Source organism: Neovison vison, chromosome X (genome assembly GCF_020171115.1).
Source record: "Neovison vison isolate M4711 chromosome X, ASM_NN_V1, whole genome shotgun sequence".
NCBI classification, from domain to species: Eukaryota; Metazoa; Chordata; class Mammalia; order Carnivora; family Mustelidae; genus Neogale; species Neogale vison.
This window is the reverse complement of record NC_058105.1, coordinates 65377740-65391285: the sequence shown is the minus strand read 5'-3', so window position 1 is coordinate 65391285 and position 13546 is coordinate 65377740. Positions and strand designations below refer to the sequence as shown.

The 13546-nt window shown below is 37.2% G+C and overlaps 1 protein-coding gene across 2 annotated transcripts in view; it reads left to right on the top strand.

Moving 5' to 3' along the window:
- ATP7A (ATPase copper transporting alpha) overlaps window positions 1–13546 on the top strand; it is a 170356-nt gene that overhangs the window by 77581 nt on the left and 79229 nt on the right. For both annotated transcript variants that reach the window (XM_044234332.1, XM_044234331.1), the window contains exon 3: window positions 12974–13463. In XM_044234332.1, the coding sequence (XP_044090267.1) occupies window positions 12974–13463 (490 nt within the window). The remainder of the gene's footprint in view (window positions 1–12973; window positions 13464–13546) is intronic.

The window sequence follows — 13546 nt, the reverse complement described above, 5'->3', positions numbered from 1 at the left end:
AGGAAACAGTCAACAAAACAAAGAGGCAACCCACAGAATGGGAGAATATATTTGCAAATGACACTACAGACAAAGGGCTGATATCCAAGCTCTATAAAGAACTCCTCAAACTCAACACCTAAAAAACAGATAATTATGTAAAAAAATGAACAGAAGACATGAATAGACACTTTTCCAAAGAAGACATACAAATGGCTAGCAGACATATGAAAAAATGTTCATAATCATTAGCCAGTTCAAATCAAAACCACATCGAGATACCACATTACACCAGTTAGAATGGCTAAAATCAACAAGACAGGAAACAACAAGTGTTGGAGAGGATGTGGAGAAAGGGGAACCCTCTTACACTGTTGGTGGGAATGCAAGTTGGTGCAGCCACTTGGGAAAACAGTGTGGAGATGCCTCAAAAAATTAAAAACAGAGCTACCCTATGACCCTGCAATTGCACTACTGGGTATTTACCCAAAGATACAGATGTAGTGAAAAGAAGGGCCATTTGTACCCCAATGTTCATTGCAGCAATGGCCATAGATGCTAATGGTGGGAAGAACCAAGATGCCCTTCAACAGATGAGTGGATAAAGAAGATATGATCCATATATACAATGGAGTATTGTGCCTCCATCAGAAAGGATGAATACCCAATTTCTGTATCAACGTGGATGGGACTGGAGGATGTTATGCTAAGTGAAATAAATCAAGCAGAGAAAGTCAATTATCATGTGGTTTCACTTACTTGTGGAACATAAGGAATATGATGGAGGACATTAGGAGAAGGAATGGAAAAGTGAATTGGGGCAAATCGGAGGGGAAGACAAACCGTAAGAGACTGTGGGCTCTGAGAAACAAACTGAGGGTTTTAGAAGGGAGGGGTTTGGAGGAATGGGTGAGCCTGGTGGTGGGTATTAAAGAAGGAATGTATTGCATGGAGCACTGGTTGTGTTACTTAAACAATGAATCTTGGAACACTGAAAAAATAAATTAAAAAAATAAAATTAAAAAAAAGGAAGAAAACAGATTTGGAGAGGACATTTTTTCAACTAAGTCAAGGAGCTCTTGTGTTTGAAGTAAAACTCTGAAATCAAGTAATGTAATTGTGATGTCAAGTAGGGTTATTTTATTGAAAAAATGCTGCAGTAGAACAGGTTTGAGCTTTAATTAACAGAATTCAAGGAGAGTTGAATAGTTAAGATGTCTCTAATTTTGTAATAAGTAGAATTAATGTGATTATTTCTCTTTGCATCATCAGCATTTAAATACATTTTGGGAATTTTGTCTTACCTCATAAAGTTTGTAAATGAGTATAATACTCTTGTTTGTCTTGTCCTTGTGAAGACTGTAGACTTTAAAGAGATTAACCCAAGGTTTAATTTAATCACTCTGTTCAGGGGAAAAGTAAAATGGGCAGATAATATGAAGGTCTTTCTCTGGAATTATTTGGCCTTTTTGAAAAGGGAAATGTAAAAACAAATTTAATTAGATATGAGTACTAAATGACTCCAGAGATTAATGCCTTATTACCAAATTGCTTTTGTCCTTGAAATTTATACTGCTAACATTTTTTATTTATTTTATTTTATTTTTAAAAAAGATTTTATTTATTTATTTGACACACAGAGAGAGACCCCAAGTAGGCAGAGAGACAAGCGGGGGTGGGGGGGGAAGCAGGCTCTTTGCTGAGCAGAGAGCCTGATGCGGGATTCAATCCCAGGACCCTAAGATCATGACCTGAGCCGAAGGAAATAACCAGTGGGAAATAACCCACTGAGCCACCCAGGTGCCCACTGCTAACATTTTTAAAAATTTAATTTAGTTTAATTTTTTTTCAGTGTTCCAAAATTCATTGTTTATGTACCACACCCAGTGCTCCATGCAATACGTGCCCTCCACAATACCCACCACCAGGCTCACCCAACCCTCCACCTCCTTCCCTCCAAAACCCTGTTTGTCTCTCAGAGTACACAGTCTCTCATGTTTTATCTCCCCCTCCGATATTCTGCTAACATTTTGAGTGCTTTTTCCCTTTACTCAGAAAAAGGCTGCAGTCCTTATGACTAATTTAGACTATGCTTTTTTTAAAAAATGGCCACCTAGATGCTAGCAGTTACCAAATTCATCCTGTGGACCAATATGTTGCTTGCTCCCCTTAACTATTTTTTTTAAGTTGAAGCAGAGTTGATATACATAATTTTTTTTTATTATTGAAAAAGTAATGCAGAGTAAAATCCCCCTCCCAACAGAAACCAGTTATCAGTTTGCTAATGTATGTATCCTTCCAGAAATAGACTGCGAATGTAAAATGGTTTACATGTATATATGTGTATCTATCTAGACATCTATCTATCAATGGAAGCGTATGTCCACTGAGAAAGAAGAAGAGCTGAAACAAAACAAAAGCATTTATTTGGGGTCTCAGAATTACAATTCGGGAAGCACAGATTTAAGTAGCAACACAAATTGTGCTCCCCTTGGGAACAAAATTCAGTGGTTGAATGAGCCAAGATGCCGTTCAACAGACGAATGGATAAAGAAGATGTGGTCCATATATACAATGGAATATTACTCAGCCATCAGAAAGGATGAATATCCAACTTTTGCATCGATATGGATGGGACTGGAGGAGATTATGCTGAGTGAAATAAGTCAAGCAGAGAAAGTCAATTTTCATTTGGTTCACTTACTTGTGGAACATAAGGAATAATGTGGAGGACATTAGGAGAAAAAATGGAAAAGTGAATTGGGGCAAATTGGAGGGAAAGACAAACCATGAGAGACTGGGCTCTGAGAAACAAACTGAGGATTTAAGAAGGGAGGGGTTTTGGGGGATGGGTGAGCCTGGTGGTGGGTATTAAGGAGGGCACGTATTGCATGGAGCACTGGTTGTCGTACATAAACAATGAATCTTGGAACACTGCATCAGAAACTAATGATGTATTTTATGGTGACTAACATAGCACAGTAAAAAAACAAAAAACAAAACAAAAAAAAAAACCCCAAAGTCAGTGTTTTTTAATGACCAAGAGGAATGCGTGTATATACTGTTTGCAAAGAATTTTGATTGGTATTGGTGGCAGAAAACTAATTTTGGCTAAATATTATTTATTAAGGCTATTACTAAGCAGAAGTCTATTAATATAGTAGGTTGCAGATGTTTGTGCAGAGTCCTTGGAATATTTGTGGTTTGGCCCAGTTCAGAAATTTATGGTTCCACCAGGTGAGGACATGTATAAGGCCCACCTCCTTAATGGCCTTCTGGCTCCATTTTAAAACCCCTTGACATAAGTGACTCCATTTTATTTCACCTTTCACATACACTATATATATATTATCTATACCTTGCTTTTCTCACTTAGCAAATATATCTTAGAGATTGTTCCATATCAACAATAGAGATGATTTTTAAAATTTCTATTTGGAACTTTCTTCATAACTTTTCCTATAGCAAATGATAGAGCATTAAACATTCTGTTTTTCAAACGTTGTATTAGAGTAAAACAGGCATTTTGCCTAATTCCTGGGTAATAGTTATCCATCCATGAAGATGTAGAGTCAGTTATTCAAGAAGAGTTCGGTTTCTGATTTAGTTGAACTTTACTCCAAATTTCAAAATAAGATCAAACTCAATATAAAAATCTAGCAGTAGAGGAATGGTATGGACAGGGAGTTTCATTATTTCCTTTGTATAACTTTGTATTTAAATATTTCATAATTAATAACCATGCTTTAGTTGAATAATTTTTGAACAAATGAGTGATAATAGTGAAAATTCTGCTAATGCACTCAAGTTTACAGATAGTTTAGTGTATGAAAAACAATACTGCAACAACAATAAAATCTCTGCATCTTTTTCATTTTAAGATATTTAGTTTTTGAATTTTTTTTGTAAAATAGAAACTTTTATCCATTTTAACATATGTATCACACTGAATGCAATACATTAAGCAATAATAGGGAATACTATAAAGTAAGAGTTTTAAGGGAAATCTGTACTATCTGTTTGGTATTCTTTTTTTTCCCAGTGTTCCTTCAAATTCTGGTTAGTTGGGGCATCTGGGTGGCTCAGTTGGTTAAGCAGCTGCCTTCAGCTCAGGTCATAATCCCAGGGTTTTGGGATTGAGCCCCACATGAAGCTCCCTGCTCAGCGGAGAGCCTGCTTCTGCCTCTCCCTCTGCCTGTTGCTCTGCCTACTTGTGCTCTCTCTCTATCTCTCTGACAGATAAATAAATAAATACATAAAATCTTTAAAAAAGAAATTCTGGTTAGTTAACAGTGTATTATTAGTTTCAGGTGATCAGCACTTCCATACAACACTTAGTGCTAATCCAAACAAGGGCATTCCTTAATCCATCAACTTTTTTAACCCATCCCCCTACCCACCTACCTCTGGTAACCATCTCTTTGTTCTCCATAGATAAGAGTCTCTTTCTTGGTTTGCCTCTCTCTCTCTCTCTCTCTCTCTTTTTCCCCCTTTGCTCATTTGTTTTGTTTCTTATGTTCCACATATGAGTGAAATCATATGGTATTTGTCTTTTTCTGACTGATTTATTTCGCTTAGCATAATGTTCTCTAGCTCCATCCATATTGTAAATGGCAAGATTTCATTCTTGTTTTATGGCTGAGTGATATTCCATTGTTTCACATGTTTATCCATTCATCAGTCAGTGAACACTTGGGCTGTTTCCATAATTTAGCTAGTGCAGATAATGCTGCTGTAAGCATTGGGGTATATGTATCCCTTTGAATTAGTATTTTTATTTTATTGGGGTAAATCCTTAGTAGTACAATTGCTGGGTCATAGGGTAGTTCTATTTTTAACTTTCTGAGGAACCTCCATACTGTTTTCCAGAGTGGCGGCACCAGTTTGCATTCCCACCAATAATGCAAGAGGTTTCCCCTCTCTCCACATCCTCGCCAACAACCATTATTTCTAGTGTTGTTGATTTTAGCCATTCTGACAGGTAATACAATAAGGTGATACCTTATTGTAGTTTTGATTTGCATTTCCATGATGATAAATGATGTTTATCATCTTTTCATGTGTCTGTTGACCATCTGTATGTCTTCTTTGGAAAAATGTTTATTCATGTCTTCTGCCCATTTTTTGTGGGGTGTGTGTGTGTGTGTGTGTGTGTGTGTCTGTGTGTTCAGTTTGGTAAGTTCTTTATATATTTTGGATCTTAATGCTTTATCAGATATGTTATTTGCAAATATCTTCTCCCATCCATTAGTTTGTTCTTCTGTTTTATTGATAGTTTTTTTCCTTTGCTGTGTAAAAACTTTTCATTCTGGTGTAGTCCCAATAGTTTATTTTTGTTTTTGTTTCCCTTGCCTTAGGAGACATATCTAGAAAAATGTTGCGATGGCTGATGTCAGAGTAATGACTGCCTATGTTCTTTTCTATGATTTTTATGGTTTCAGGTCACATGTTTATGTCTTTAATCCATTTTGAGTTTATTTTTGTGTATGGTGTTATAAAGTGGTCCAGTTTCATTCTTTTACATGTTGTCCAGTTTTCCTAGCATCATTTATTGAAGTCTTTATTGAAGTCTCGAATATTCTTGCCTCCTTTGCCATGGACTTGACCATATATGCATAGGTTTATTTCTGGGTTTTCTTTTTCTTTTAAAATTATAGTTATAAATTACAGTTTTACTGTAATTTATGAATTACTTTATAAATTACAGTTAACCACTGTATAGTACATCAATAGTTTTTGATGTAGTGTTCAGTAATTCATTAGTTATGTATAATACCCAGTGCTCATCACAACACATGCTATTTCTGGGTTCTCTATCCTCTTCCATTTATCTATGTGTCTGTTTTTGTGCCAGTACCATACAGTTTATATTAATGCTTTTAATTTTCGATATTCTGTATTGAAGCATCAGAGTAGAGTGTTACTTGATTATTATATACATTTTTTTAACAAAGAGTAATACAATTTGTATTGTAAAATATGTAATCTATATTGGGTTCCTCATATGTATTTTAAATAGTTTTTAGTTGAGTTAAAACTATTTGTGGTTGGTGAATGTTAGAAATTCAAGATAACTGATGCATCATTTCACTTTTCTGACTAAAATCTATATAAAATGATAGAATCCTTTCAAGCTCTGAAAAACCTCTGATTACCTTTATTTTGAGTTGTTATGAAAATGTAAGAAAATAAGCTTTAAACCAGTCTCTAAGGAAAATGAAACTCTTTGAGTTAGGGTATTTGTCCAAGGTTCTAGCTTTCATCCTACTTAAGAGCAAATTATATAGAAATCATATGCAGATAAAGTACTGTGCTTGAATTTCATGTTTTAGGCATTTCAGTAGATAAAGAATACCATACCCATTAAAATAGTGGATATAATTCCTATGGACATTTAGCACACTCTACTCCAATAATGCTATTGAGACCACAGAGTATTTTGATTTATTCTCTTTTTCTTCTCTTCCACTCCTGCCTTTATCTAAATACAGTGAATAGTCTTCCACCTTAAGTCCTTCCTATGCGTCACATTCATAATTTGTAGATTGGTATATGTTTATTTTTAGAGGTACTATTGATTTAATGGAAGAATAGTTCTTATGGAAAATAGAAGTAACAACATTGGTTCTTTTTTAAATGTTATTTATTTAAATTCAGTTAGCTAACATAGAGAACATCATTTGTTTTAGATGTAGAGTTCAGTAATTCATCAGTTACATGTAATAACCAGTTATCGTTATTATCAGGTGTCCTCCTTAATGCCCATCACCCAGTTACCCCATCCCCCCGCCTGCCTCCCCTCTAGCAACCCTCAGTTACTTTCCCATGGTTTCTTTTCCATAGTTAAGAGTCTCATATAGTTTTTCCCTCTCTGATTTCTTCCCATTCCTTTTTTCCCCTCCCTTCCACTACGATCCTCTGCATTGTTTATTATATTCTTTTATTTAGGATTTTATTTATTTGAGGGGAGGAGAGTGAGCATGAGTCAAGTGGACGGGAGAGGGAGGAGTAGACTTCCCGCTGGGTAGGGAACCCGACACAGGGCTTGATCCCAGGACCCTGAGATCATGACCTGAGCTGAAGGCAGACGCCTAACCAACTGAGCCACCTAGGTGCCTATGTTTCTTATAGTCTTCATATGAGTGAAACCATACAACTCTCTTTCTCTGACTAACTTCTTTTACTCAGCATAATAGCCTCCAGTTCCATCCATGCCAATGTAAATGGTAAGAGTTCATCCTTTCTGATGGCTGAGTAATATTCCATTGTGTGTGTGTGTGTGTGTGTGTGTGTGTGTGTATCACATCTTCTTTATCCATTCATCCGTTGGTGGACAGTTCAGCTCTCTCTGCAGTTTGGCTGTTGTAGACATTGCTGCTATAAACACTGGGTGCAGGTGCCCCTTCAGATCACTACATTTGTATCTTTGGGATAAATACCTAGTAGTGCAATTAATAGCATTGGTTCTTAATGAAAGATTGAGAGAAAAAGATAAGCTGTTGAAACTTTGGAACAGTGTGGTGAATAGGTGGAGCTGGTTTTAATTGGTGGGGATAATGTGAAAGAGTTAAGTCGACCCAGAGTCATGCTGCTATCAGCAAATTCCAGGTTTCCAGAGTCAGTTGTTGTTTTTGCTTACCATTCTCTCCCTCCTAACAGCTAGCACAGTGCCAGGCACACAAGAGACACTCAGTAAATATTTGTTGAATAAATAAACATTATTTTAGCTTCCTGCTGAAGGATTTGATATCCAGAATGGTATTGTGATAATCACTGTGTGAATTTCCTCTTAAAAGAAACAAAGGTACTGCTTGTTTTTGTTTCCTTTGAGACTTTAGGCTTGAAAAGTCTCTTTGATATCTAACTCTTGGATATCCTTAGATATCTAACATTCAGAGGAAAAGTTGAATGATGTTACCCCAAAGGGGAACATTTTATTTGTGCTAAGTGTGGTTGGTAAGCTTTAAAGCACACAAAAAGAAGTTACTAAATGAGGAAGTGTTTTTAATCTTCAGCATGAAAACAGCATAGGTAATATAACTTTTCTGTGCAGTATTTTATATACATAATTTTCTTATTTCCTTATGTCTTTTATTATTTTTTTAAATATTTTATTTATTTATTTGATCACAAGCAGGCAGAGAGGCAGGCAGAGAGAGAGAGAGAGGAGGAAGCAGGCTCCCCGCCGAACAGAGAGCCCGATGCGGGGCTCGATCCCAGAACCCTGGGACCATGACCCGAGCCGAAGGCAGAGGCCTTAACCCACTGAGCCACCCAGGCGCCCCTATGTCTTTTATAATTAGAAGATAGGCTAGTGCAGTAGAAATTACAGCAAACCATCTAGTGAGAAAATGATTTTTGCTTATAAAGTCAGTTTTAAGAACAGTTTCTCATTGGGTATGTTGGTTAATTAATGTTTTTTTGGGAGGCGGAAATTAGCTCAAAACCAAATCTTTTAAAAAAGATACCATATACAGTATATTTAAACGTAAAGAGAAAGGAAATGTCCACCCTTTCAAAAAAGCTTGGTACTTTATTATAAAAATGTGTAATAGTACCTGGAGCAGTACTGTCCTGAAATGTACTGCAATGATGGAAATGTGCTTTATATACCCAGAACCATATAGCAGCCACTTAGCCACAGTGGCTGTTGAACACTTGAAATATAGCCAATACAACTAACTGAATTTTTTTATCTTAATTTTTTGTTTAAAATGATTATTATACAGTAAAATTGACTTCTTTTTGGCATATGATTCTTTTCTTAGTTTGGTGAAGTTTAACACATGTATAGATCCATATAACCCCTACCGCAGTCAGGGTACTATAGTCTTGTCATGCCAAAATCTCCTATGCTGTCCCTTCATAGTCACTCCTTTTCCATACCTCGTCTGTTCTCCAGCTTCTTCTTTGGTTTGAATTTTAATTTTTTTTTATTTTTTAAAAGATATTTATTTATTTATTTGAGAAAGAGAGAGCATATAAGAGGGAGAAGGGCCAGAAGGAGAGGGAGAAAGACTCCTCACTGAGCAGGGAGCCTGATGCAAGGCTTGATCTGAGGATCCTGGGATCATGACCTAAGCCAAAGGTAGATGCTTAACCAACTGAGCCACCTAGGTGCCCCTGTTTAAATTTTTTTAAAAGATTTATTTATTTGAGAGAGCAGAAAGAGATTTTATTTATTTGACAGACATGAGTTGGGGGGAAAGGTAGAGGGATAGAAAGAAGCAGACTCCCCGCTGAGCAGGGAGCCCAGCTCTAGGCTCAATCCTAGGACCCCGAGATCATGACCTGAGCTGAAGAAGACACTTAACTGACTGAGCCAACCAGGTGCCCCTGAATATTTAAAATTTTTAAAGTAATTTTCTTAATCAGAAAATCATTGACTTCATTGGACTCAGATTAGAGTTTAAAAGAAAATCTCTTTAGAGATACAAAAACAGAATGCCTTCATTTTATCGTGACTATATATTTATATTGCATCTCTTTGAAAAGTATATGTCTGAACTACATGTGGTTTGGGTATACTGCAGCTTATTCATGAGAAATGTTATGTGGTGTATTCCAAGACAAAATTTAAATTATTTTCCCACTTTTGTTTTGGATCACTTTTGCTAGTGATATCTTCCATAACTAAGAACAAGCTGACCAACTAGAATTATCAGTCTTAGAATCTCTTTTTTTTCCATGGGTGGATTTTAAGATTCCACCAAATACCTGGCTATTGATTACCAAGCTAAAGGAAGAACTAAGAATATTAAGTTCATTAAAATAAGTGAAAGATTTTACTATATAACTATTACAGACACTTTAGAGTGAGATTTCCTACTCTTAATTACTTTTTAAAAAGATTTTATTTATTTATTTGACAGACAGAGATCACAAGGAAGCAGAGAGGCAGGCAGAGAGAGAGAGGGAAGCAGGCTCCCTGCTGAGTGGAGGGGCCAATGTGGGGCTTGATTCCAGGACCCTGGAATCATGACCTGAACCGAAGGCAGAGGCTTTAACCCAGTGAGCCACCCAGGTGCCCCTCTTAATTACTTTTTTTAAGTAGACTCCACGCCCAGTATGGAGCCTAATGCAGGGCCTCAACTCACGACCCTGAGATCAAGACCTGAGCCGAGATCAAGGGTCAGACACTTAACTGACTGAGCCACCCAGGTGCTCTGATTCTTAATTACTTTTAATTATATATATATATTTTTATTTTTTTCCAATTTATTTATTTTCAGAAAAACAGTATTCATTATTTTTTTCACCACACCCAGTGCTCCATGCAAGCCGTGCCCTCTATAATACCCACCACCTGGTACCCCAACCTCCCACCCCCCCCCCCGCCACTTCAAACCCCTCAGATTGTTTTTCAGAGTCCATAGTCTCTCATGGTTCACCTCCCCTTCCAATTTACCCAAAAGCACATACCCTCCCCAATGTCCATAACCCTACCCCCCTTCTTCCAACCCCCCTCCCCCCAGCAACCAGACGGGATAGGGAGGGAGACAAACCATAAGTGACTCTTAATCTCACGATACTTTTAATTATATTTTGAGGTTGCTTTTATTTATGGAACAAATATTTTCACCAGGAATCCATACTACTACTACTGCTGCTGCTACTACCTGTATAACTAATAATAATAATAATAATACCCATATTTTAAAAAATATTTTATTTATTTATTTGACACAGAGAGAGATCACACGTAGGCAGAGAGGTAGGCAGAGAGAGAGGGGGAAGCAGGCTCCCTGCAGAGCAGAGAGCCCCATGCGGGGCTCGATTCCAGGACCCTGAGATCACGACCTGAGCCGAAGGCAGAGGCTTAACCCATTGAGCCACCCAGGTGCCCCAATAATACCCATATTTTTAAGAAGATTTTATTTAGAGAGAGGAAGAGAGAGAGAATAAGAGAGAGAGAGAGAAAACACAAGTAGAGGGAGCAGGAGAGGGACAGGAAGAAGCAGGCTCCCCCGCCGAGCAAGGAGCAGGATGTGGGACTTGACTCCAGGACCTTAGGATCATGACCTGAGCTGAAAGCAGACACTTGACTGAGCCACCCAGGGGTCCCAATAGTGCCCATATTTTAATGGCCTTTAAACATTAATACCCTACCGCCTCTCAAAATCAATGGGTGTAAAACTAAATTTATCATCTTTCTTTTCCTTCCACTCCAACCTCTTAACTTCCTCCAGTTTTCCTTCTCTATCTCTGATAATGGTTAATAGCAACACCATCTATACATTGGTCCAAACCATAAACATATAAGTCATTGTAATCATCTCCTTTTTTCTCTATAATCTCCTTACTAGTTCTTGCCCTCCCAAATATATGTTAAAACTGCCCCTTTTTCTTTATCCCCAGTGTTCATGCCTTAATTAAGATCTTCTGTGTACCACTATTGCAATTGCAGTAGTCTCCTAACTGATCTTCCATCCTGTGTCACTCCATTCCACCCCAGTGTCTCCAAAATGATTCTACTCTAAAATGCTAATGCAATCATTCTTCTCTAAAATGCTAATACAACCATTCCCCTGCTTAACTTTTCCATAGCCTCCTATTACCAATAGGATAAATTGCATTATTGGCATAGAAGGGCCCCATAATACATCAGTTGCCTAATTCTCTTGCTTATGATCTTTTATCTACTTTATCCATTTGTCTGGAATTCTTGCCTCATGTGTCCTTGCTGATTTCTGTTTGTCCTTTTATGTTATGGTATTATCTCCTCTAAGAAGCCTTTTCCAACTCATATTCCCAGGGATGAATACATGTCTGTTTTCTGTTCTAGTATTGCTCCCTGTGACTGTATCATGCTCAGCTTTGTGTCTTGAGAATCCTGGTTCCTGGCCCATATAGTAGGTGCTCAATAAGTATTAGTTGCTCTGCATTTACCTTTAACTCACTGCTGTAAAGAACTACTTTCTCATCTATTTACACATATGATCCTTATAATAACCCTAGAAGATTATAGGGCATTGTAGATGGTAGAATTAATGAGTGTGATTGCTTACTAAGTGGAGAATTTTCAATGGAATGCAAATCTTCTGACTCCCAGCCCGGTAATTGTTTGTTTGTGCATATGTGTTTGTGTGTATGACTACATCATTAATTTTTGTAAGGTGCCAGCCAAAGATAAGCATATAATCATGGTAGTAGTTAAATCATATACAGTAGCTGAGCTTTAGGAATCCAATCATTGTTTTTATCATTGAATCAGGCAAAACAATAAAGATGTTCTTATTTTGAATAAAAGTAATACTAGGCTGTAGTAACTTAGAAGGTTATGGGAATATATGCTACAAAATCCTACAATACTACCTTTAAAGATTTTTTTAAGATTTTATTTAATTATTTGACAGACAGAGATCACAAGTAGGCAGAGAGGCAGGCAGAGAGTGAGGAGGAAGCATGCTCCCTGTGGAGCAGAGAGCCCGAAGTGGGGCTTGATCCCAGGACCCTGGGACCATGACCTGAGCCAAAGGCAGAGTCTTTAAACCACTGAGCCATCCAGGTGCCCCATTTACTACCTTTAATCATGAACTAGCATGCTTATATCTTTTCTTCCAAACAAAGTTATCTTACCATCTTAAAATTTAAACTTCATATCATCTTATTTTCTACAGCTGATCCTGTTTCCTTTATTATCTTTTGAATTGGTAGAGTGTGATGTATTGGAATAATTCGTGAAAGGAGATAGTGAAGAAGAGTTGTTTGTACTTGGTTGTGAAATTCTAGGGTGTGTTTGTCCATGTGTATGTTTCAAATGCCTAATCAGTACTTGAGTCACATACACCTACATATAACTTTATCATTCCTGTAAGTACAGAAGATATTTTCTGTTTCTTTCCTAAGAGAATGAGATGAGAACTAATAGAGAAACTTCATTTGATTGGATTATTTGTTCCATTCTTCTTGAATGTGGTATGATGATTGCTAACTTTTAAGGTCTAAGTCATGAAATTTAATTGAACTGACTTTTGAAATTTTCTTCCAAAAGGTTTCACTGGAAGAAAAAAATGCAGCTATTATATATGACCCTAAACTACAAACTCCAAAGACCCTACTGGAAGCTATTGATGACATGGGCTTTGATGCTATTCTCCACAATCCTAATCCTCTCCCTGTTTCAACTGAGACTGTGTTTCTGACTGTTGCTGCTTCACTAGCTGTGCCATGGGACCATATCCAAAACACATTGCTCAAGACCAAGGGTGTGACAGACATTAAAATTTACCCTCAGCAAAGAACTGTAGTGGTGACGGTAATCCCTTCTATAGTGAATGCCAATCAAATAATAGAGCTGCTTCCAGATCTAAGTTTAGATACTGGAACTCTGGAGAAAAAGTCAGGAACTTGTGAAGATTACAGTCTGGCTCAAGCAGGTGAAGTCATGCTGAAGATGAAAGTAGAAGGGATGACTTGCCATTCATGCACCAGCACCATTGAAGGGAAAATTGGGAAGCTGCAAGGTGTTCAGCGAATTAAAGGTAATGTATTTTGTGTTATTTGCATGATCGTTTTGTGAGCTTAGTTTTCTGTTTTGGTCTTTGAGGTGTTTGCTTTCTTCTTA